The sequence below is a fragment of the Bos indicus x Bos taurus genome, chromosome 3 (genome assembly GCF_003369695.1).
Source record: "Bos indicus x Bos taurus breed Angus x Brahman F1 hybrid chromosome 3, Bos_hybrid_MaternalHap_v2.0, whole genome shotgun sequence".
In the NCBI taxonomy this organism is placed as follows: Eukaryota; Metazoa; Chordata; class Mammalia; order Artiodactyla; family Bovidae; genus Bos; species Bos indicus x Bos taurus.
The window spans coordinates 39,939,098-39,965,803 of NC_040078.1; the positions used below are offsets into that span (position 1 = coordinate 39,939,098).

The window sequence follows — 26,706 nt, forward strand, 5'->3', positions numbered from 1 at the left end:
TTTAAAGTCAGACTTTATTGTTTATAACAAATGCATTGCAGGATGGATGCAAGGAAACTAATCACAAGCCAGGGCCTGGGAACAATTCATAGCAGTTTTGTAACATATCAGAATCATCTGCTTTCTTTTATATAAAATTCTATCCAGAGGACCCTTTCAAGAGAGGAGTCAGTAACCATGATAATAAGGTCTATACCCACCCGGGGAAGGGAAAGGAAGATGAACATTATGAACTTAAGGTTGCAAACTTCAAAAAGGATATTTGAAAGGCATTCTGTTATTGGATAACAGTATTTGACAGCAAGGATATTTGTCTAGAGTTTAAAGATCTTGTCCAGGAAAATAAAACATGAAGGATATCTACTGAAATTGTTACTATTAGAATACCTGACTAACAGAACTTCCTATTCTTTTGATTATGGAGGGGTTCATTGCAATATCAGCATCTACTTTAGCCCTTTCTCTAATCATTGTATTCTCTATATGCATCCAGAGTGATGTTTTCAAATTAGAAAACCACTATCAGCACCATCACCTTTCCAAAATTGAGCAGTGGATTACCACTTACCTTAGGATAAAAGGCCAAAATTCTTTACAGGATGGTTATACCTGTCTGCATCTGAAGCCTCATCTCCCAAACTCTCCTCTTTATATTTTCCTCTAGCCATACTAATCTTTAGTTACTCAAACTCACCCAGCTCCTTAACCCATCTAGGAAATTCTGTCTCTTCTACTTGGAATGTTCTTTTCTCATCTCTTTCCCTAACTAACTCAAATTTATCATTCAAATCTCAGTTCAAAGGCCACTTCTACAAAGATATTTATCCAGGATTAGGTCAAATTCCCCTCGTATTTTCATGACTTTCTATACTTTCCTTCTTACCACTCACCATAATACTATGAGATAGTATTCTATTTTGGTCTTTATTGAATCTTGAGTCTCAGAACAGAGTCTGGTACATATTGTTTAAGAACTCAATCTGAAAGTGAATCTGTGCAATTCTTTGCGATCCCATGGACTACACAGTCCATGGAATTCTCCAGGTCAGAATACTAGAGTGGGTATTCTGGCCCTTCCCTTCTCCAGTGGATCTTTCCAACCCAGGGATTGAACCGGGGTCTCCTGCATTGCAGGTGGATTCTTTACCAACTGAGCGATCAAGGAATCCAGTAAATCAATTGAGGAAGTAAAGCAGTACAAATAGGATACAAGTTGTTTTGAAACACAGGTAAGAAAAATGAAGAGCATACAAGAAAGGAAGTGCAAGGAATTAAGAAATATTTTGAATAAAAATTAGTAGATTTAAGGTTTATGTGGGGGAAAAGGGCAAGTTAAGAGAAAGGGAAAAAATGAAGGAAATATCACAGGTCTCTAAGTAAGTGGTGAAACAGAGCAGCAGGGAGTATGAAAGGTTTGCTGAAGACAAAAATTGAAGGTCACATTTTGGACATGCCACATATGAGATGTCTGTGAAATACTGAAGTAGAGATGTGAAGCATTTGTTGTAAACGTGAAGGTGAAGAAGAGCTCTGGTTGGCAGATTCAGGTCTCTATGCCAAAGCATGTGTTTTAAATCCATGAAAATGATTGCAATCACTTAGAGGTTAGAGAGACAGAGAATTAAATCCAACTGAGTTCTTAGGTGAAACAGAAGCTAATCCAAAAAAAAAAAAAAAAACTGAAAAAGAGCAATCAGCAAAGGAAAAGGAAAATAAGGAAAGAGTAGAATCATAGAGACCAAAGGAAGAGAGGAAGTGAGAGTGTCTCTCCATATTGAATAGTGTAGTGAAACAGAGCAAGATGAGGATAAAGGAGTACATGGTATTAGTAACAAAAATATTTTTGATTATGTTGACAACAGCAGATTAAATGAAGTAATGATGGAAACTGGAGTAAGGGGATGAAAAATGACTGGTGTTGAGGACGTTGAGACTGTGTCATGAAAACTTAGGAGTTTGACAAGGAAGAGAAAAATTGAGAGTCATGGATTTTATTTAGCTGAGAGAGGGGACTAAAAAAGAAAGATTGTTAAGTCAGAAGAAAAGGGATAATCTAAGAAATAAAGTCCTCAAAAAGGTGAAAATGGAGGGCATGGACTTCGGTAAAATGAAGTGCTCTATGCTCATTATGATAGGATGAAAGAAGAATATGAAACGGGCAAATGTAGATACAAGATTTATGGGTGAAAAGAGAGTTTCCAAGATATGGCTTCTATTTTCTGATTCAATCATGAAAATAAAACAACTGAGAGTTATAAGAAACCCTAGATGAGAGACTTAACAAATTCCAAATTTACAGTCAAAGTGAAGGAGAATAAATAGCTAAAAGATCAGGAAGAAAATCTGAGTATAGGGTGCCATGAAAGCCCTACCTAAACATACATCCACATTAGGGGTTAAGAGATGGAACAAAAGCCATACAACATCATCATGTTAAAGCTATTAACATGAAAGGGAAAGAAAAAGAAGAAAGAATATAAAGTAGGAGAAGATACCTGTGAGCTCAAGAGAATTAAGAACTATAGACTACATAATTTATTTTATTTTTTTAATTTCTTAACCATGAAAGGGTCTTTATATTGTGAAAAACACCCAAGTGTTATACCTGTATGACTGTATGGGAATCATCATTAAATAAGCTATGCTGTGCTGCTGTTAGAAACATTTTATGTAAGAAATACAGATGTGGATTAAAGATACATAGCTGGGCAAATGGTGTTAATGGCAACAAACATATTTTTCAACATGCCTTTCTGAGTTCTTAGAAATTATTTTGAGAAATAATGAGAATCTTCTAAAATGAAACAAAATGTTGATTGTACTTATAATTATCATTTTTTATGCTTTTCTGAGTTGTTCAAGTTGATTATTATAGCTTTTACCAAAATTAATGAATCATGAAAAGTTACATATTACATATATAATAAAAGAAACTTTATTTCTCTGGGCATATATATACATATATATAATTTAAATTTTATAATTTAGATTCAGTATGAATTGCAATAAATGGATCCTCAGCAGAGTTACTAATTGAAAAATAAGCATTACCATCACAAGAAACATTGATTTCAATTCCTGTACAATTGTCACCAATTTTATCTCCAGAAATAACATCACAATATGTACCAGGAGGAAGACCAGTTTGCAAAGTTGCAGATAACGCCCTGTAAAAATGAAATTTAAGATTTAACTTGAATTCTCCACAAGTAAAATCAAGATTAGAGACTGTCTCTAAAATAGTTTAACTGTGTGCTATAGAACTCTAAGCAGTCAATTTCGCAATTAAAATAAAATTCAAACACAAAGACCTCTTCAGTGGATGTAAATAGTTTTATCAGAGCCAACAAAATTCTTATAGAGGACTTCAGAGTTTCTTAGTCAATAATAAATTTTATAGAAAAAAAAAAGTTTGAAGAGTATCAGTGAAGATTTGAGTGACTTATGTCCCTTAGAGAAAATTACTACCTTTGGTAAACACAAATATTTTTAATTTGCCTTTGTCTGAACTTAAGAATATACTTATTACTTTCAAGAATTTAAATTTGATTATTTCTTCAAAAATTTTTTAAGAAGTTAAAATAAATTGAGGTTGCAGATAAAAATAATCTCACATTTCTATGAAGAAGTATACAGTTTCAAAATATAAAGATGTCTCATAAACTTGTTTCTCCCATCTACAAAAGACAGACATACAAAAGACAGACATCAAAGGACTAGCAATGAATTCTTGGGGAAGATAAGTATATACTTTATTTATTTTTTTGTCAGTGAAATATATGTCGGCCTAGAGTGGGCTAAGAAGAATGGAAGTTGGCCTTGGATTAAGACATTGCAACTGCCTGCAAAGAGGTCTTCTGAGCTATAGTTCTATAAGGGAAACAGTATGCTAGAGGTAGAGAATTATAAGTATCATAAATGAAAATCAGTATGAGATGTCTCAGACAAAAACTCAAAAATCTCCTGAGGTGATTAAATGACCTATATATGTATTATATGTATTCATTATATATATGCTTTAAAAAGTATTTGTCACAAAGAGACAGGAAAGTGAAAAAGAAGACCAAAAAACCAGATAGTAGAGTAGGTGAAAAAAAGTTATAGAAAAAGATATTTCAGACTAGAGGGAACATTTTCCCATTATTGATTTAAAATCCCTAGAAGACATTCTTCTAGAAATTTCACAAAGTTTTTATTAACTATGCTGTGTACTTTATATGAGGGGCATATACATGTGCATCATATCTACCAAAGATATGCAAGAGTGCACAAAAAATAACTCCACTTAGAAAAGAAAGTACGTATAAACAGAGCTCAAAAGAATAAGAGTCATCATCATCATTTTTCTTCTGGCCTTTTCTGATCATTATGTTTTCTTAATCTGCCATCTAAAGAATTTTTCAGAGATGAAAAAAGCAAATGAGCAGGAAAAGAATAAACCAAGAATATTAGCATAAAATATCATTTTTAACTGATATTTACTTACCAGTCATCATTGTTGAAAACAATGAATCCTTTGTTTCCTCTTCCAAAAGCTACTTGGTTACTACCATTATCCCACCAGTTTGTAAAAGGTTGTCCATCAACCACATTACGGAATATAACCATGTTCCTAAAAAAAAAAGAGCATGTGAAATAATGATGACTGCTTCAATAGTTTAAAACAAAATGTTAAGAAAGTTTATTATTAGAGGATATGTCTAAATAAGTATTCCTACCTTATTTGACGCCATCGATGTTCACAGACCCAGCCATTGCCACAAGTAGTATCCGGATTAATAGTAACTTCTTTAATTACTCCATTATTATTTGGTGGCCCGACCCAATCATTAACATCCTCAATTAGCAAAAAAAAAAAAAAAAATCAATTTTAAAAGCTCAATTTTTTTTTAATTGGAGGAAAACTGCTTTACAATGTTGTGTTGGCTTCTGCTGCTTAAAAATATGAATCAGCCACAAGTATACACATGCCTCCTCCCTCCTGAATGCCCTACCCTCCAATACCACCCTTCCACATTGTCACAGAGCAGTAGGTTGAGCTCCCTTAATAATACAGCAACTTCCCACTAGCTATCTATTTTACATATAGTGATGTATGTTTCAATGTTACTCTCAATTTTCCATCCCTCCTTCCCCTGCAGTGTCCACAAGTCTCTTCTCTATGTCTAAGTCTCTTCCTACCCTGCAAATAGGTTCAAACATACCATTTTTCTAGATTCCACATATATGCATTAATATATCTATTTTTCTCTGACTTACTTCACTGTATATAACAGGCTCTAGGTTCATCCATCTCAGTTTAACTCACTCAAATTCATTCCTTTTTATGTCTGAGCAATATTCTATTGGGTATATGTACCACAACTTTATCCATTCATCTGTCACTGGACATCTAGGTTGCTTCCATGTCCTGTCTATTGTAAATAGGGTTGCTATGAACATTGGGGTACATGTGTATTTTTTAATAATGGTTTTCTCAGGGTATATGCCCAGTAGTGGGATTGCTGGGTCATATGATAATTTTGTTCCTAATTTTTAAAGAAATCTCTATACTGTTCTCCATAGTTACTGTATCAATTTACATTCCTACCAACAGTGCAAGCAGGTTCCCTTTTCTCCACATCCTCTCCTGCATTCAATTATAGATCTTTTGGTGATGGCCATTCTGACTGATGTGAGGTGATACCTCATTGTAGTTTTGATTTGCATTTCTTTAACAATAAGTGATGTTGAGCATCTTTTCATGTGTTTACTGGCCATCTGTATGTGTTCTCTAGAGAAATGTCTGTTTAGGTCTTATGTCCCCCCCATCTTTTTTTATTGAGTTATTTGTTCTGATATTGAGCTTCATGAGCTGCTTATGTATTTTAGGGATTAATCCTCTGTCAGTTGCTTCATTTGCTATTATTTTCTCCCATTCTGATGGCTGTCTTTTCATCTTGTTTATAGTTTCCTTTGCTGTGCAAAAGCTTTTAAGTTTGATTAGGTGCCATTTTTTAATTTTTGTTTTTATTTCCATTACTCTAGGAGGTGGGTCAAAGAGGATCTTGCTGTGATTTATGTCAGTGTTCTGCCTATGTTTTCCTCCAAGAGTTTTATAGTTTCTGGCCTTACATTTAGGTCTTTAATCCATTTTGGGTTTATTTTTGAATGGTGTTAGGAAGTGGTCTAATTTCGTTCTTTAACATGTAGTTATCCAGTTTTCCCAGCACCATTTATTGATAAAAGCTTACATTTTTAACATTACATGTGTCCTTATTTTTACCATCTGAGCCACTCATTTAGTACACCGAACCCAATCTGTCCTATTTGTGTCTGTGTAGTGTCTTCATTTACTATCCAACTTGCTCAGTATTTTTACTGAATTTCTCTTATCCCTAACTTTTCATTCTCTAGTGCCGTATTTCAAACAAGGGAATGATTTTTTTTAACCCTCTCATTATCTTTCCAAGGAATTACAATGACTTTTCAATATCACTATTGGAAGTGAGTATAATGTCATTGAAATGGCAAGGACTTTATTGTTAGAAAAAGCAAGATTTAAATTCTTATTCTTAGGTTCTATTACTAAGAATAAGTAACAGGTTCTGTTACTACTAACAAGGAAAATTTAGTTAATACACATAACTTCTGTGCCTCACTTTCCTCTTCTATAAAATGAAGATATGACTTAGTTTCTATAAAAATTGAATAAGATATGTAAAAATGCTTTACAGATGATAATTGCTAAATACATATTATTTTATTTCATTCTCCTTTTTTCAATAAATATATTAATCAAAATATAACAATATCCTTTACTAAATTGACCAAATTTCTGACTGGTACTTTCAAAGATAATCATAGGAAAAGACAGATTATGTCAAGGAAGGTTATCAATATCTGTCTTAAATCATATGGTATGATGAATGACGGATAAAACTAAGAGTTGTTAGCATGCAGAAGTCTTGAAAAAGCCTTGCAAATGTTATGGAGAAAGGAAAATGAACATATGCCATGACTCCTGACATCAGAAATAAAAAAAAGACTAATTGTACTGGAAATTATAAGTTGGGTCAATATAAAGGAACACCTAAATATTAAGGCTGTTAAGAATAGAATGAGTTGCTGTAAAAAGTAGTAGTGGACTTCTAAACTTGAAAAGGACCTACTAGAAATTAGAGAAATATCTATCTGAAGATAGATATTCCCCTTGAGGTATGAAGTTGCTGTATGATGCTACATTTGAAATCTCCAGTTTGAAAAGTAAACTTCACTAAATTTCCAAATACCTTAATATACATTTTACTCACTGTATCCTCATTTTTAAGGGGTATTTTTTTTTGTAGGCCGGTTGGCTGAGAGTGTATATTTGTTATAATTTGAAACAACCTATATACTCTGTCAACAGAGATCATTCATTTTTGATTTTTAAATATCCACTGCATTGTTAAAAGAGCACTATATCAGATTTACACTTAATAAATATTTGATAAACTAGTGAATGTAATACCATCATGAGAAATTAAACCAAAATTAATTATTTTTGTTTGAGAAAAAGATATTTTGGACAGCACCAAAACTCACTTTTCCATCCTCAAAATGTCTTGGCCAATGGTAGCTTGACATTACTCGTGTAAATCCATAGGGATGAGCGAGCATAAATCCAACTCCCATTTTGTACAGTCTAAAAGGCATAAAATTATAACATTATAGAAGAAAATAATATTTTTAACATCATTAAAATGTAGATTTAAAGATGGAGAACTTTGTTTCTTACCTAGCATCCCAGAATGTAAGAATAGATGCTCCCCCAGCTCCATGCCCTCGCTGATTGTCATGGTTATCAACAAAGACAAGTGCCCTGTCAGAAGGCATGAAACCCCAGCCTTCTCCCCAGTTCCTATTAAAAAACAAATCTTAAAAACACATATATGCATTCTTTTACAATGACTTTAGAATAACCTAAATGTGTATTCCTTTCACTATAGCACCCTGTAATGAAATGCTCTCTCTAATTAAACAATTATTCTCAAGGCTTTTAAAATATAATATATATAGATATATTGGGTTGCATTTGCTTTTTGCCATTAGATGGCTCTAGTAGTGCTTAGTTATCTTTCAACTGAAACAACTTAGTTAGATTGTGTTGTGACAGCTGTCATAGCAGTATGCATTTAAAAAAAAAATATCAAAATTGGTGAGTTTTTGTTAGCCATTTTAATATTAATGATGCAGAGAAAAAGCAGCATTTTTGGCATACCATGCTTCATTACAGTCATGTCCGACTCTTAGAGGCCCCATGGACTATACAGACCAGGGAATTCTCTAGGCCAGAATACTGGAGTGGGTAGCCTTTCCCTTCTCCAGGGGATCTTCCCAACACAGTGATAGAACCCAGGTCTCCCACATTGCAGGCAGATTCTTTACCAGCTGAGTCACAAGGGAAGCCCAAGAATACTGGAGTGGGTAGCCTATCCCTTCTCCAGCAGATCTTCCCAATCCAGAAATCGAATTGGGGTCCCCTGCATTGCAGGTGGATTCTTTACCAACTGAGCTATCAGGGAAGCCCACTATTTCAAGAAACATTTAAATGCAACTGAAATGCAAAAGGAGAAGGCAGTGGCACCCCACTCCAGTACTCTTGCCTGGAAAATCCCATGGGTGGAGGAGCCTGGTAGGCTGCAGTCCATGGGGTCGCTAAGGGTCGGACACAACTGAGCGACTTCACTTTCACTTTTCACTTTCATGCATTGGAGAAGGAAATGGCAACCCATTCCAGTGTTCTTGCCTGGAGAATCCCAGGGACAGAGGAGCCTGGTGGGCTGCCATCTCTGGGGTCACACAGAGTCGGACACAACTAAAGTGACGCAGCAGCAGCAGAAATGCAAAAAACGATTTGAGCAGGTTATGGAGAAGGCACTGTTACTGATTGAATGTGTCAAAAGTGCAAATTTTTGTGAAGTTTTACAAAGTTTCTTTTTTTTTTTTTCAAGATTTAATGTACATTTATTCTTAACATGTGGAACATATAAAGATTTTATACTGAATAAATGATATTCATTAAGCTAGAGGAAAAGGAGGAATTTATATCGTTTTTTTTTTTTTTAAACTACATTATCTTCATGTTTGAGATTCCACACTAGATGATGTTCCATGGTCTAGTAGACCAGATGAAGTTTATAGTAATCAAATTGAGACACTTTTGAGAGCAATCAATGTTATACCACACATGTGATAGCCAACACATTCAAAATACCCAAATCAGGAATTGAAAATCATTTGTACCAGCGTGGTTAGGTTAATCGCTTTGATATTTGGGTTCCACATCGTTAAGTGGGGAAAAAAACTTCTTGATTATATTTCTGCATGCAGTTCTCTAATTAGACATAAATAAAAAATTCCATTTTAAAAACAAAACTGCCAGAAAGAAAAACACCAATACAGTATACTAACGCATATATATGGAATTTAGAAAGATGGTAACGACAACCCTGTATGCGAGACAGCAAAAGAGACACAGACGTATAGAACAGTCTTTTGGACTCTGTGGGAGAGGGAGAGGGGGATGATTTGGGAGAATGGCATTAAAACATGTATAATATCATATAGGAAATGAATCGCAAGTCCAGGTTCGATGCAGGATACAAGAAGCTTAGGGCTGGTGCACTGGGATGACCCAGAGGGATGGTATGGAGAGGGAGGTGGGAGGGGGGTTCAGGATGGGGAACACGTGTACACCCATGGTGGATGCATGTTGATGTATGGCAAAACCAATAGAATATTGTAAAGTAAAAAAAAAAAAATAATAATAATAAAATAAAATTTAATTAAAAAATAAATAAATAAAAACAAAATTGCAACAAAGAATGAAAAGTAGATACTGTATAATAGATAAAATTATGAAGTTGCCTGGCAGAAGATAGTGGAACTAAATGGTGAATATGTTGTTCAATAAAATTCTTGGTAAAAATGAAAAATGTGTCTTTTTTGATACTTAAAAACTGAAAGAACCTTAATTTTATCTAGGAATATATTCCATGCATGTATATATGTAGGAATTACTTAAATTACATTCATGTTACAGATATAAGATTTTTGTTATAAAAGATATTTTAAAATTTTCAGTATATTATAATTTAGATGGGCTTTAGAAGGACCAACATCCACTATCATACTATACAGAATGAGAAACTGGGTTTAAATAAGCCTTCAATATTATATTGTTATAATGTTAATATTTGAAATCAATTAGTTGATTAATATATGTAATTCTATAGCATGGCTTCATTGTAGGAAGCCATTCATAAATTATAGAATCATTTTAACAATAACCTGGGCTTGAAAATTATATGCAAACATTAGTCAAATCTAGTAGAGTCATGTTGAAATCTCTAGATCAAAATCACAGATTAAAATCTCTAGATTATGCTTTGGATCTCAAAAAGCACCTCTTTGTGATTGACATTCTAAATAATGATGATGATCCCTTAGCAGTTAGGGAAGTATAACACTTGTTATTAATAAATGAATCCTTGAAAGTTGTCTAAATAAAATGTATTAAGAAGAAAACTCATGCTGGGGTAATATCACAAATAAATCTGTGAAATAATTCAAAGGATAAATCATATTTCATTTACTTTAAGTAAGCCATCTTCTCTCCACTCCACTTGCGTAGAACTGTGCCTAGTTTCACACCATACTTAAATTCTGTCACATGGCCATTTCCAAAGTAATCACTGCTTGTAATTGTCTCACCACCCAGATCAATTACCTCATGGAAATGAAGAAAAAAATATCATTTAAGAAAGAATTTTAACTAATAAGTTAAAATTATATAGAAAATAGCTTTATCTATTTTTATGAAATGCCCCAAATAGTTTTCCTTATATCAAAATTCTTATTTTTCTTTGCTAAAATATATACTACAATATTAAAAGGAGCATGACAAAGTAACCTGTTGTCCTGTAAGAATGCTGTCCAAATTAGTCTTAATCATAAATGATAAAAGTAGCTCATATTTATATAGCACTTAATGCCTGGCTGACAATATTTCTCAGTGTTTGATAAATATTACCTCTTTAATTCTCCAAATAATATAAAGATATAACCATTATCATTATTCTTTTTGATAAATTTTGAAAAAATTGCTCCTCAGGTTGATCAATTTACTATACATCTAAATAGTGCTCTAGCCAAGATTTAAAGTCAGATAACCTGTCTTAAGACAATTACTATATTATTATCTGTCTTCTATAATGACTTCTGGGGACATTATATGACTTAGAGATTTTTGCAACCTATATAAATTATCAGAACTTGCATAAAAAACCTCTTATGATAAACATACAGTCTGAATAAAAGGAGGTTAAGGAACACTCTTCTATATAAATGATTCATCCATTAATCTACAGAAACTGTTTTTAATGAAATCTGCCATTTATTTTCTGATAAATTATTGATGAATACTGATGAATTATACTCTGATGAATAATAAATGGTATTATTTTATATGGACACGATCCATAGAGTTGCAAAGAGTCAGATAAGACTGAAGTGACTTAGCATACACATGTATTGACATACCTCCTGGTAAATGAAAGGTCTACTTCCTTCAGGGAACCAGCTTGTGTTTAGATTATGCAGTTTATCCAAAACTGCCTTTATGTCTCCAGGCCACATGTGCTTAGAAGCATCAATTCGGAACCCTGCTACACCAATGTCAATGAGTCGGTTTAGATAATCAGCAACTGTGGAGCGCACGTAATCTTTCGCCAATGCAAGATCAAGAAGACCAACCAGACGACAATCTCTGACCTACAGAAGTAAAACTTTGTGATTGATCCTTGGAACATCACCTCCACCTGAGAATCCATTTAATTATTTTCATTTATTCATTAATATTCATAGATATTTCTATAGTGCCTTCTTTGCACTGGTCTCTTAAGTTACTGACATCCTACTATGGACATACCTTAGAAATATTTTTCATTATAAAAATAGAGAATGTAGAAAATGCAGTGGATGACATTTTTCATTGTGAAAAATTAGATTTCAGAGAATGTTTTAAATATTGATTTGAAATTATTATTTTTAACAGACTTGGAATCTTGTTTTTCTAAACAATCTAAACTAACATTTAAAATGGAGATCAGTAAACTACATGTGGATAATAAAAAGCATAGATAGCTCATTTTTTCTAAGTACCTGATAAGCAACATCATAGCTTTTAATTTCTCCATTTCCAGTATTACATTTTTCATCATTAAAATCCCATCCAGAGTATGGGACTGCTGGGAAATCCCTAGTTCCAGGGTTGAAGTAACTTCCACAAGTACTGCTCGTTCCCGCACTCACACCACTTCCAGTCATATGATTAATTACAGCATCCACATAAATGCGAACCTGAAAGAAAAATTTCTATTTCAGTTTGGCTTACAGAGGTAGAAATTTATATTATTATTTAGAGTTTATAGCACATTGATGACACTCCAAAATATTTGTTATTTTATAACTTACCATCTTAGAAAAGCAACAGTCAAGTGTAAAAGAAAGCATTGTGAACTGAAGCCCTACATGCATTCCAGCCACTTGGTCAAATGGCTCAAGCAGTAAAGAACCTGCCTGCAATGCAGGAGATGCAGGAGACATGAGATCGATCCCTGGGTCAGAGAAGATCCCCTGGAGAAGGAAATGGTAACCCACTCCAGTATTCTTGCCTGGAAAATTCCATGGACCAAGGAGACTGGCGGGCTATAGTCCATAGGCTTGCAACGGGTCAGACATGACCGCGTAAGCACTGAGTATGATAAATTAAATGAACCCCAAACTATGAAAAAAATGCAAAGACACTATTATTGGCAGGAGATCAGAATCAGTTGAGGAAGGAGAGATTATTGATTTTTGAAATTACATGGGTCATCCTAAAAAACAGAAGCCAGCCTCTAGTATCTATTTAGGATCAGAAGAAATAAAATTAGGTATTGTCTCTCATTATCCTCCTTATCAAAGAGAAAATAATTACATATCATCATAAAACCTGCGGGAAGGAAGACCTGGGATTATGGGTGGAGAAACAAGTCACATGAACCTATCAGTAAATATTATAAGTAGAATTTCCTATTCAAAACTGGAAAAGTATTTCCGAGGAATGTGTACAGAAAAAGGGGTTAAAACTTGCTATTTTGCTTTAAGCTTGTGGCCTTAAACTTTTCCTTCATCTTTTTTAGTGGACAAATGGCATATATACAAATAATTAAAAAAGCTGAATATTAGGTAACAACTAAATTTTATATTTTTAAAATATAAAATTAAAAAATATAAAATTTATTTGTAGCTAAAGTATGAAGTAAAATTTCAAAATATATGAAAATTATTCTGCTTACAAGGAACAAGAGGCAAGAGAGATAAATTATTTTTCTATATAATATGTTTAAGGAAAACTTTAATTCACTTACACCAACATTGTTACATCTAGTCACCATGTCTTTGAATTCACTTTCATTTCCTGATCTTGTACATAACTTGTAGCTAACTGGTTGGTATCTTTCCCACCAAGGTCTTGAAGGGTCAGTAATCACAGCATTTTCACTGGGTGGGGAGATCTACAAATAAAACAAGCTTAATAAGCATCAAATTATGGCTTACTTCATATCACTGAATATTTTAGAAACTAATCAACAGTCTAAAATTACTTCTGAATCTTTGTATTTGCAGCTACATTTCTTTGCAACTATTAAATATCCTGGTGAAAAAAATTATCTTAGAAATAAAACAAAGTCGCCAACAATTTCAATTTTTTTTTTCCCTCAGAAAACTGTTTTACTTAGAGTACTTTAATTGTGAGGTAAAATGTTGTCCCAGCTTTCAGACACAGAGGATACTACCACTTACTCTCAGCACAGCAAAGTCTGCAACTTATACAATGAACAATACTCACCTGAACCCCTCCAAATCCTTTGGGGGCTAAGTATCGCTCACATTCAAGAGCAATATCGACCCAGCGCCACTCAAACAGATGGACAATAGATGTCCGTCCAGTTTTGGTGTGTGGGGCATACTGAGCCCAGCAGAACACAATGACTGAAAGCAACAGAAAGAACTTCATTTTGCATTGAAGTTGTCAGTGTTCTTTCCAGCAACTATCTGTATTCCTGTAAGAAGAATATTTTACAAAGTAAATGTTAACATGAATAAACACTTGGACCACAGACTCTTTATTCATAATCTGAACAGAACTATTAATAATAACATTAAACGGATGAAGAACATCCATAAAATCTCATAGGAATACCACCTAAATCAGCGGTCACCAACATTTTTGGTACCAGGGTCTTGTTTCATGGAAGACAATTTTTCCATGGCTACCAGGGGTGGGGGATGGTACAGGTGGTAATTCGAGTGTTGGGAGCAATGGGGAGTGGCAGATGAAGCCTTGTTGGCTCATAAGCTGTACACACCTCTTGCTATGAGACCCAGTTCCTAATAGGTCATGGACTGGTACTGGTACTGGTCCATGGCTGGGAGTTTGGAGAGTCGTGATCTAAATGACCTTTTATAACAATGTTTTCCTTATTGAGAGAATATTAAAATATATATAAAGTTCATAATCATGCATTACTTAGCTAGGATTAGACCTTATTTCTGAAGTCCTCTATTAATAGAAGGAAAAAACAATTGGAGTCAACTGAATTCACAGTCAAAATATTTCAAATATTCGTAACATTTCAGTTTCAAAAAATAAAACAAAACAAAAACAGACTATTCAATTCCATTCTGGTTTTACCCTCAACCAAATTTGTAATCATTTAACTTTCTGCACCAAGATTTAAGAAACCACTTGGAAGATGAATGACCGTGAATTGAGGAAACAGAGTTTCCTTCCTCCCCTCTTCATCAAATCCTGTGCTTAATGCATTGGCTGTAGCAGTAGAGTGTGGCTTTTTTCCCTCTCTTATTTCTTATAACCGAGTATCTCTTATATATGATAAAACACTGTTAATAAATTCACATCCATTTTCCTTCTTAATATACATGAAATTCTACTAGACAGAATATAGTACTGGTGGAAAAAAGTTAATCTAGTCATTCAACAAGCATTAACTAAGTGTCTGTTTTTTTGCTAAGAACATGGATAATATTCAGGATACAATGATGAACAAGACAGACAAGATACTGTTCTCGAGCAACTTACATTATAGTGGAAAAGAAAGAAAATACATGAGTAGATAATAGTAAACCAATGTAAGATGACAATAAGAACTAGTATTAAATAACAGTGTAATAAAATAGAAAATGACTTCACCATCAGTGTATTTTAGACTGAATAGTCAGGGAAGGTACCTTTGACAAAGTGATTTTCAGGTAGAATTTGAAAGATTAGAAGAAGGCAGTTATTTTAAGATCAGAAAAAGAGTAATCTAGTTAGAAGAAAGTGCAATAGTAAAAGTCCAAAGTAGGAAAAAGCTAAGAATACTCAAATGACACTAAAAAGATAAAATAAAATAAATAAAAGTCAGTGCAACTAAAGCAGGTGGCAAAGCGGAGAGGAAAACAAGATGAGGTCAAGAGAAATAGGCCAGATCATGTAGGGCCCTATGGAATATAATGAAAGAGAAGGCCACTGAGGGTCAAATAAAGGGACCTAAAAGATTCTGATTAGCTTTTAAAAATAATTAGTGCTCTGCTGTGAAGAAAGTAGCTTATAGGAAGACAAGAATAGAGGCAAACAGATCAGTAGGCTTTTTCAGTGGTCTAGGAAAGAAGTAAATGGTTTGGACTGGGGCAGTGACAGAACACATTTCACAGGTAAAAAGGCAATAGGTTTACAGATAGATTAGAGCTCAAGAATAAGGGAAAGAGAAAAACTAAAGAAGTGGGTATTTGGTGACACCATTTACTAAGATGAGGAAAAATGAAGTACTAGCTTCGTGGAGGAAATACCAAGAGCACTCTATGAATCCTAATGCTCTGCTTCAGTCCTTTCTCCAACCCACTTTGTGAATAATCTCTATATTCAAATTTTTAAAAAAAATTATAATTTAGTTCAAGCTGCTGTAACAAGAATACCATAGACTGGATGGCTTATAATTAAATGTTTATTTCTCACATTCGTGGAGTCTGGGGAACCGAAGATCAAAATATCAGAAATCCAGTGTCTGGTGAAAGCTCCCTTCCATGATCACAGATGGACATTTTCTTCTTCTATCCTCACATGGTGTAGACCATTGAGAATTTTACACTTTTTTGCTTCTTACAAGGACACTAATTCTATCAGGGGAACTTCACTCTCATGACTTTACCTTAACATAATTACTTCCCAAAGGTGTCATTGCCTAATATCATCCCACTGAGAGGTAGCGTATCAACATCTGAATTTTGTGGTGGAGTGAAACACAAACACGGTCCCTAACACCCATCCATTGCAAAACTAAAATTCTTTTATATTTTACAAGCAACTTTATTCCTTCATGACTTTCAAGTATTTTCAAGTTCCCTTCTATCACCCTTGAATACCTAGTAACTATTCTTCCTTTCAGATGCATAAAGCATCTTTATGAAGTTTATCTTGATAGTAAGGTAGGACTATTCTCTATGATAGTTTTTGAACTTATATGATATTAATAAGTAATACTTGATTAATTCTGTAAAAAGTAAATATTTATATGGCCATGATTCTGGAACAAATTTTCTTAAGGGTAGACTTCATAGTTAATGGTCCTTACAAAACAAATAGCATAATCAATAAATGTTTGCAACATACAGACTCTAAAATTCAGGTATTGTGTAAGACACTGGTGTAGCTTGGGTCATGTCCACATTGATTTTTTTTAAAACAAATGAACATTATGTCAGAAATTGTATAATATAGTCTACTCTAATCATTGCAGAAACTTTGCACACATAAAGGAACTAAGGCTTAGAGAGACTGAACAAATTGTTCAGGCTCACATAATAAGTTACAAAATTGAAATTTGATAATCGTCCTAGCACAGGTCAACATTCTATGTACTACAACAAAGTTTCTCATAGAATTTTTGAGTTGTAATGTCCAATATGGTAGCCACAAGGAACACTTCACTATTAAACCCTTGAAATACGATCCCCCTGTCAGTCTATCCCATCAGGAAGCTTTCATAAGCCTCTAACCTTCTCCAACAGAGGGCACACAGACTGAAAATCAAAATCACAGAAAACTAACCAATCTAGTCGCAAGGACCACAGCCTTGTCTAACTCAATGAAACTATGAGCCATGCTGTGTAGGGCCACCCAAGACAGACAGGTCATGGTGGAGAGTTCTGACAAATGTGGTCCACTGGAGAAGGGAATGGCAAGCCACTTCAATATTCTTGCCTTGAGAACCCTGTGAACAGTATGAAAGCGCAAAAAGATAGGACACTGAAAGACGAACTCCCCAGGTAGGTAGGTACTCAATATGCCACTGGAGATCAGCGGAGATATAACTCCAGAAAGAATGAAGAGACAGAGCCAAAGCAAAAACAACACGCAGTTGTGGGTGTGACTGGTGATGGAAGTAAAGTCCGATGCTATAAACAGCAATACTGCCTAGGAACCTGGAATGTTAGGTCCATGAATCAAGGCAAATTGGAAGTGATCAATCAGGAGATGGTAAGAATGAACATCAACATTTTAGGAATCAGCAAACTAAAATGGACTGGAATGGGTGAATTTAACTCAGATAACCATTATGTCTACTACTGTGGGAAAGAATCCCTTAGAAGAAATGGAGCAGCCCTCATAGCCAACAAAAGAGTCCAAAATGCAGTACTTGATGCGGTCTCAAAAACGACAGAATGATCTCTGTTCTTTTCCAAGGCACACCATTCAATATCACAGTAATCCAAGTCTATGCCCTGACCAGTAATGATGAAAAGCTGAATTTGAAAGGTTCTATGAAGACTTACAAGACCTTCTAAAATTAACACCCCAAAAAAGATGTCCTTTTCATTATAGGGGACTGGAATGCAAAAATAGCAAGTCAAGAAACACCCAGAGTAACAGGAAAATTTGGCCTTGGAGTAAAGAATGAAGCTGGGCAAAGGCTAATAGAGTTTTGCCAAGAGAACACACTGGTCATAGCAAACACCCTCTTCCAACAACACAAGAGAAGACTCTACACATGGACATCACCAAATGGTCAACATGGAAATCAGACTGATTATACTCTTTGCAGCCAAAGATGGAGAAGCTCTATACAGTCAGCAAAAACAAGACCAGGAGCTGACTGTGGCTCAGATCATGAATTCCTTCTTGCCAAATTCAGACTTAAATTGAAGAAAGTAGGGAAACAGTGGAAGTCAGAAATAGATTTAAGGGACTAGATCTGATAGACAGAGTGCCTGATGAACTGTGGACAAAGGTTCATGACATTGTACGGCAGACAGGGAGCAAGACCATCCCCAAGAAAAGGAAATGCAAAAAAGCAAAGTGGCTGTCTGAGGAGGCCTTACAAACAGCTGTGAAAAGAGAAGTGAAAAGCAAAGAAGAAGAGGAAAGATATATCCATTTGAATGCAGGGTTCCAAAGAATAGCAAGGAGAGATAAGAAGCCTTCTTCAGCAATCATTGTAAAGGAATAGAGGAAAACAATAGAAAGGCAAAGACCAGAGATCTTTTCAAGAATATTAGAGATACCAAGGGAACATTTAGAGAAGGCAATAGCAACCCACTCCAGTACTTTTGCCTGGAAAGTCCCATGGACAGAGGAGCCTGGTAGGCTGCAGTCCATGGGGTCGCTAGGAGTCGGACATGACTGAGCAACTTCATTTTATCTTTTCACTTTCATGCATTGGAGAAGGAAATGGAAACCCACTCCAGTGTTCTTTCCTGGAGAATCCCAGGGACAGGGGAGCCTGGTAGGCTGCCATCTATGGGGTCGCATAGAGTTGGACACGACTGAAGCGACTTAGCAGCAGCAGCAAGGGAACATTTCATGCAAAGATGGGCTTGATAAAGGACAGAAATGGCATGGACCTAACAGAAGCAGAAGATACTAAAAGGTGGCAAGAATACAAGAACTGTGTAAAATAGGTCTTCATGACTCAGATAATCACGATGGTGTGATCACTGACCTAGAGCCAGACATCCTGGAATGTGAAGTCAAGTGGGCCTTAGGAAGCATCAGTGCAAACAAAGCTACTGGAGGTGACAGAATTCCAGTTGAGCTATTTCAAATCCTGAAAAATAATGCTGATAAAGTGCTGCACTCAATATGCCAGCAAATTTGGAAAACTCAGCAGTGGCCACAGGACTGGAAAAGGTTAGTTTTCATTCCAATCCCTAAGAAAGACAATGCCAAAGAATGCTCAAACTACCACACAATTGCACTCATCTCACACGCTAGCAAAATAATGCTCAAATTTCTCCAAGCCTGGCTTCAGCAATACATGAACCGTGAACTTCCAGATGTTCAAGCTGGTTTTAGAAAAGGCAGAGGAACCAGAGATCAAATTGCCAACATCCACTGGATCAGTGAGAAAGCAAGATAGTTCCAGAAAAACATCCATTTCTGCTTTATTGACTATGGCAAAGCCTTTCACTGTGTGACTCAAAACAAACTGTGGAAAATTCTGAAAGAGATGGGAATACCAGACCACCTGACCTGCCTCTTGAGAAATCTGTATGCAGGTCAGGTTAGAACTGGACATGGAACAACAGACTGGTTCCAAATAGGAAAAGGAGTAGGTCAAGGCTGTACATTGTCACCCTGCTTCTTTAACTTCAATGCAGAGTACATCATGAGAAACGCTGTACTGGAAGAAGCACAATCTGGAATCAAGATTGCTCAGAGAAGTATCGATAACCTCAGGTATGCAGATGACACCACCCTTATGGCAGAAAGTGAAGAACAACTAACGAGCCTCTTGATGAAGGTGAAAGAGGAGAGTGAAAAAGTTGGTTTAAAGCTCAACATTCAGAAAACAATGAATATGGCACTTGGTCCCATCCCTTCATGGCAAATAGATGGGGAAACAGTGGAAACAGTGGCTGACGTTATTTTTGGGGGCTCCAAAAGCACTGCAGATGGTGACTGAGGCCATGAAATTAAAGGACAGTTACTCCTTGGAAGCAAAGTTATGATCAACTTAGACAGCATATTAAAAAGCAGAGACATTACTTTGCCAACAAATCTCCATTAGTCAAAGCTATGGTTTTTCCAGTAGTCATGTATGGATGTGAGAGTTGGACTACAAAGAAAGTTGAGCATTGAAGAATTGATGCTTTTGAACTATGGTGTTGGAGAAGACTCTTGAGAGTCCCTTGGACTGCAAGGAGATCCAACCAGTCCATCCTAAGGTAATCAGCCCTGAATGTTCATTGGAAGGACTGATGCCAAAGCTGAAACTCCAACACTTTGGCCACCTGATGCAAGGAACTGACTCATTTGATAAGACCCTGATGCTGGGAAAGATTGAAGGCAAGAGGAGAAGGGGACAACAGAGGATGAGGGGGTTGGACGGCATCAGCAACTCAATGGACATGAGTTTGAGTAAACTTCAGGAGTTGGTGATGGATAGAGAGGCCTGGTGTGCTGCAGTCCATGGGGTTGCAAAGAATCGGACATGACTGAGTGACTGAACTGAAACAGAAACATGTTATATATGGAAAATATACTTCAGATTTTGAAGAGTTAGTATGAAAAAGAATGTAAAAAATTTATTTGTATGATGAGATACTTTGTGATACACTGGGCTGTGCTGTGCTTAGTCACTCAGTTGCGCCTGACTCTTTGTGACCTCATGGACTATAGCCCGCCAGGCTCCTCTGTCCATGGGGATTCTCCAGGCAAGAATATTGGAGTGGGTTGCCATGCCTTCCTCCAGAGGATCTTCCTAACCCGGGGATCGTACCAGGTCTCCCCTATTACAGGAGGATTCTTTACCATCTGAGCAACCAGGGAAGCCCAATTAGGCTAGATAAAATTTTATTATTAACATTAAATCCCCTAGTTTCTTTTTATCTCTTTTAATATGGCTACTAAAACTTTTACATTACATATGTGGTTTTCATTATATTTCTATTGGACAGCACTGTTGTAGCACCTTTATCATATTAAGCCTGAGAAAGGACAAGTCCATGCACAAATACAAATAACAATAATAAAATGAAAGACATAATCATTATTTTAAGAGACATGTGAGTAAGTGTTCTGGGATTCCATTTATAGGAAAATCCCTTGTGACTGACAGGAATAGAGGAATGTAAAATTGCCTTGCCTTATCATACTGTTCATGGGGTTCTTAACACAAGAGCTGAAGTGGTTTGCCCAAAGAATTGATGCTTTTGAACTGTGTTGTTGTAGAAGGCTCTTGAAGTCCCTTGGGTTGCAAGGAGATCAAACCACTCAATCCTGAAAGAAGTCAGTTGTGAATATTCATTGGAAGGACTGATACTGAAGCTGAAACTCTAATACTTGGCCACTTGATGCAAAAAACTGACTCATTGGAAAAGACCCTGATGCTAGGCAAGATTGAAGGCGGTAGGAGAAGGGGATGACAGAGGATGAGATGGTTGGATGACAAAACCGACTTAATGGACATGAGTTTGAGCAAGCTCCAGGAGCTGGTGGAAGGGGAGGCCTGGTGTGCTGCAGTCCATGGGGTCACAAAGAATCAGACACAACTGAGTGACTGAACTGAACTGACTGAAAACTGCCCTGAAGAATCAGTTTTATTTTAATGAAAAGAGATAAAGTGAAATGGTTTTTAAATAAGAAAAAAATGTGTATCAATTGTAGGAATTGGGCAAGGAGAATAGCAAGTCCCTTGGACTGCAAGGAGATCCAACCAGTCCATTCTAAAGGAGATCAGCCCTGGGTGTTCTTTGGAAGGAATGATGCTAAAGCTGAAACTCCAGTACTTTGGCCACCTCATGCAAAGAGGTGACTCATTGGAAAAGACTCTGATGCTGGGAGGGATTGGGGGCAGGAGGAAAAGGGGATGACAGAGGATGAGATGGATGGATAGCATCACTGACTCGATGGACGTGAGTTTGAGTGAACTGTGGGAGATGGTGATGGACAGGGAGGCCTGGGGTGCTGAGATTCATGGGGTTGCAAAGAGTCAGACATGACTGAGCGACTGAACTGAACTGAATATAGTTTTATAGAACACTGAATTAGAAGTGTTGGAGCAATAGGACTTAGTAAAATTATATTGAGAGTCTTGCAAAGTCAGGGAGAAGTAAGCAGACTTTCCTGAAAATTATGAGAAGCTACAGAAGGTTTTGCTTGTTTTTAAAATGGAATGTAACATGATTAGAGTTTCTGGAGTATAGCAGATGGATTGGATTGGCAGGCAAAGAGAACTGGCAGGCAAAGATAGAAACTTATGCAATAGTAAAACAGACTAGTGATGAAAAACCTGAACTAGGATTTCAGTAGTAAAATAAAAATTGGAGACTATGTACCAATAAGTGCCACCCAATGAATGACATTTGCCAGTATCCATATTTTTGTGGAATCTCTTCCTACATAGATTATGGAGTTGGTTTATAACTTGTTTTGTCCAGAGGGATATCAGCAAACAAGATACAGACACAGTCAGAAGTTTGATTGTCATCTGTACATCTCTTGAAAATCTGAGAACCATTGTGGTGCGATAACTGGGATAGAAGACCATGTGGAGAGATTTAAGTGGCCTGAGCCTTTCCAATCATGTGAGCTGACCTACCAGCTAACTGTAGTTGAACAACTGTTCCATAGCTAAATCAATAGAAGAACTACTTAGTCGACAAAGAGATATCTGAGACATAGTAAGTTATTGTTATTCAGCAATAATGAAATGATATAAAGGGGAGAGAGACAATAGATTTGTGTGTGTTAGTTGCTCAGTCGTGTTGACTCTTTGACACCATGGACTATAGCCTGCTAGGCTCTTCTGATCATAGAATTTTCCAGGCAAAATACTGGAGTGGGTTGGCATTTCCTTCTCTGGGGGATCTTCTAACCCAGGGATCAAACCTGGGTCTCCCACATTGCAGGGAGATTCTTTACTGTCGGGGCCACCAGGGAAGCCCAACAATACATTTGGTGGAGATAATTCTACAAAAATGGTAGCTAATCAAATGTAGGGGAATAGAGAAAAGGAAGAATCAAAGAGAACTCTATGATTTAAAGGTTAGTGACTCTATGATTTAAAAGTTAGTGAGTAGAACAATGACAATACTATTATTATTCATAGTGTAATCTAGAGGCAGACTTGGTTTAGGGACCCTGAAGAGTGATTATGGGATATATTGAGTTTACTGTATTAAAAAACACTAGATATGGAGAAAGAAGAGAGATTTGGCAGTTTTCAACAAAGAAATGATAGTTTCAGAAATGACACACAAAATATTTAACAACTGATTTAGCACAGACGCCAACCAATCAAAACAAATGCCATTATAAGCAACTAGCATGTATAGGCCAATGCACTCTGGTGGGATTATCAGACCTGGAGAGCTAGACTCTTGAAAGTTGACAAGATACCAATACGGATGTTGAATCCAGTGTTATAGCTTTGCAGTCTATATGACGGGTCAGCTAGGAGGGAACATATAAAGTTGCCTTCAAAGTAGGGAGAGGAGTTTAATTACCAAATAAATGTTTTCAATAACAAGAAAGGAAGGAAAATTTGCAAAGAGGACAAGAAACTAATTGAATATAGATGAATATTAGAAACAGAATAGCAAAGACTGAGTAGAGAGTGGATGACATAGCACTGATGGTGATAAAGAGTTGAGAGAGAAAAAGAGCATCATTTGAACTTCACACTTGACTCAAGGTTTCAAATATTAAAATGTAATGGTTAAGAATGAGACTTTAGGAGTTACACAAAATATAGTTTAAATCCTGACCTTGATGTTTATCAGCTGTGTGACCTTAAAGTTTATCTATAAACTAGAAAAAAGCAATATGTACTGCATAGAGCTGTTATGATGATTAAACTGATCAATACATGTAAAGTTGTTATACCAGTGCATGGATACAGTAAAAGCTCAATGTATCAATATTTCATTGCTGTAATGTTATTATTATATTGTTATTTTTACTTCTGATGCTATTCAACTGCTAGAAACTCATGCTCTCATCCTACTTTCACTTTTCATCTTAAATATTGTCTTTCCATTCCACTCTTCCCAAATTCTCAAGTATTTCCTACATCTCAGAGTATTTTCATATCCCCCCAGAGGAACAGATGGTGATAAGAAGAAACTAGGAATGTTTTTCACTTGTAATTTTTCCCCATTTTCTTTTCTTTTTCTTTCTTTCCAGCTCTCTCTTTTTAAACCTCTTTAGAGGTTCTGGCAGACTACAAATTAGTTTTGTAAAAACTTCTCATCATTGCCTCATCAGTTATCTCTGAACTGTCCTTTAAACAACAAGCGTTTTTCACAAAGCATATAAAAATATTATTAGAATAAAGGATAACCTGCAGACACAATTTGGGGGATTTTATTAGTATTAGAGCATAGGTGGAGATATGAAAACATATAATAACTTTTACCAAGGATCAGCCATTGTCATATGTTTTCTCATGTAATCTTAATTTTCATCTAAGTTAAAGAGTTATAAACTTCAGAGCAGAGACATTAAAACAGATATTTATATCTTGAAAAGTAAATACTGCAAATTCTTGACATCTTTGGCATTAATAATAAAACAGAAAAATAAGAACTTGAAGTAGTTTTTATATCTACTTCTATTGTTATTATAGTCTACTTGCTATTATAGTCTTTCTAAAGTGGTTCTACTCAGAGAAGCTATTCACAGTAATACTAGTATCAGTGCTCTGTTGCCCACACCTCATATTTTCTGGGTTGTTCTAAAAAGTGGAAATTTATTTTTATTTTAAAACTCTAATAGTTACTATAATTTACCAAATGACACGTCTTAGGAATTCCTAAAAAACATTAAATAGGATCTTTGATAATATTTTAACAAAGCAATATTCTTTAGGGAGCATTTATATTTGAAGTTTCAATAAAACATATCTAATGTTAAGAAGAAAAAAAGTTCTGTTTACTTAGACTTATCTACAAGGTTTATTCTCAGGATAAGTCACATGTAAAGATTAGAGAAATGAAGGTAAAGACAATCAAATTTACATACCACACTTATAAAATGAGAGAAACATTTTGAGCCACGGCCCAGATGCATTTCAACACAGAGTACATTTTGTGCTGCTGGATACTGAAACTTGAGTTGTCAACAAGTTTAAAATAGATTGTGAACTCTGAACGTATCAAAGCATATGACAGAAATCACTCATTTTGAGAAAAAAATGGAAGAACTATATGACACTCAAAACCATTTTAATAACTTACCACATCAACTTCCCTAAGTCAGTGGTCTCCCAAATCCATAGTTCAGTCTTTCCAATTATAAAACAACAAAATCACACAGTTCTGGTTTAGTTTTCTTTTCAGTTAGGAAAAAAAAAAATCTGAATTCAGGATTTTATAGATTTCCTATACTCTTCTTTTCAAGAGGTGCTCTTACAATCCTGCTCAAAGTCTCCAAATCTAATTTGTACAAAAAGTATACTCTGAGCTCCACATGACACCAGATTTGGCCACTCTCCCTCCTGCTTCCTGAGCAAACTGTTGACTTCCCTCCCCCAGCTCAGTTTGCTCCCCTGCCTCCTCTTCTAATGACACCACGCCTTTTCAGTTGCTTACTTTCTATTTGTTTTCCTTTCTCATTCTCAATATCCTCTCCCAAACTCAGTCAGTCTTTTTTTCCCCTGATCCATTTATATAAATCTATGGTGGGGTACTTTTTGTTAAAATAACCTTAAAGACACAGATTAGAGTATAATTGTGTCAAATTAGTTAAGTGTAAGTAGACTATAAACAAAATCTCTAAACTGGAAATCTAATTTTGAATCCAAGCTTTGCCATTTACTATGTGAAGCTTAGAGAAAACATTAAAATCTGTAGATTGCATTTAGGTCTTCATCTGAAAAATGAGAATACTAGTACTGTTGATAAATATGATAAAATTTCAAAAAATTACAACTACCGATGTGCATCAAGTATTACTATGTGCCTTTTCCATGTATTATCACTTTGACTCCTCACAGATATATAAATTCAGGATAGAATTATGATTATACTCAGTCTTTAAAGAAGAAACCTGAGAAACTAAGAAATGGAATAATGCAGTTTGTCCATGATTATATTTTAGTAAATGTTGACACTGAAATTCAAAACCAAGTGATCTATTAATAACACTGCAGTGAGTTTTTATCACAATTCAGTCTTTTTAATCTCCCTCACTGGGTGGTTCTAAAAAATCAAACAAAAAATTATATGTGACAATATCTTAAAATATGGAAATTTCTGTTTAGTTAATATTAATATGTTCAGAAGATTATAGAAATAGTAAGAGTTATTCCAAAATTTCCTATTTTTTCTTTCATTCTAAATAAAAATTAATACTTCTGTTAGTTTTTATTTCTGGTATTATACGTTGCTTATAAATATTCAGTGCTCCTCCCTGCAGGTGAAATATACACCCCTGTCCTATTGAATTCAGGTGTGCTCATGTGATTTGCTTTGGCAATGAAATGCAAACAGAAGTAACGTTTTACTTTGAGGCTTCTATGATTGTAAAACATGTGTCAAGATGATTTTCTGTGACAGATTATAAAGTGACTAATATGAAGAATCCCCTTGTTAATCTGAGATGAACATGAGAGAAAAACTTTGTTACTGTAAGGC

The 26,706-nt window shown here is 35.4% G+C and overlaps 1 protein-coding gene across 1 annotated transcript; it reads right to left on the reverse strand.

Annotated features, from left to right (window-relative positions):
* LOC113889547 (alpha-amylase 2B-like) lies at positions 1-25,591 on the reverse strand. The gene is made up of 11 exons (XM_027536364.1): positions 25,309-25,591; positions 13,919-14,132; positions 13,437-13,583; positions 12,187-12,384; positions 11,566-11,796; positions 10,620-10,753; positions 7,760-7,882; positions 7,567-7,666; positions 4,719-4,837; positions 4,487-4,612; positions 1-3,167 (listed from the first exon to the last, which is right to left on the reverse strand). Exons 2-11 carry the CDS (start codon positions 14,084-14,086, stop codon positions 2,978-2,980), a joined length of 1,536 nt encoding a protein of 511 aa, XP_027392165.1. The 5' UTR covers positions 14,087-14,132; positions 25,309-25,591; the 3' UTR covers positions 1-2,977.
* Between the last annotated feature and the right edge of the window lie 1,115 nt (positions 25,592-26,706).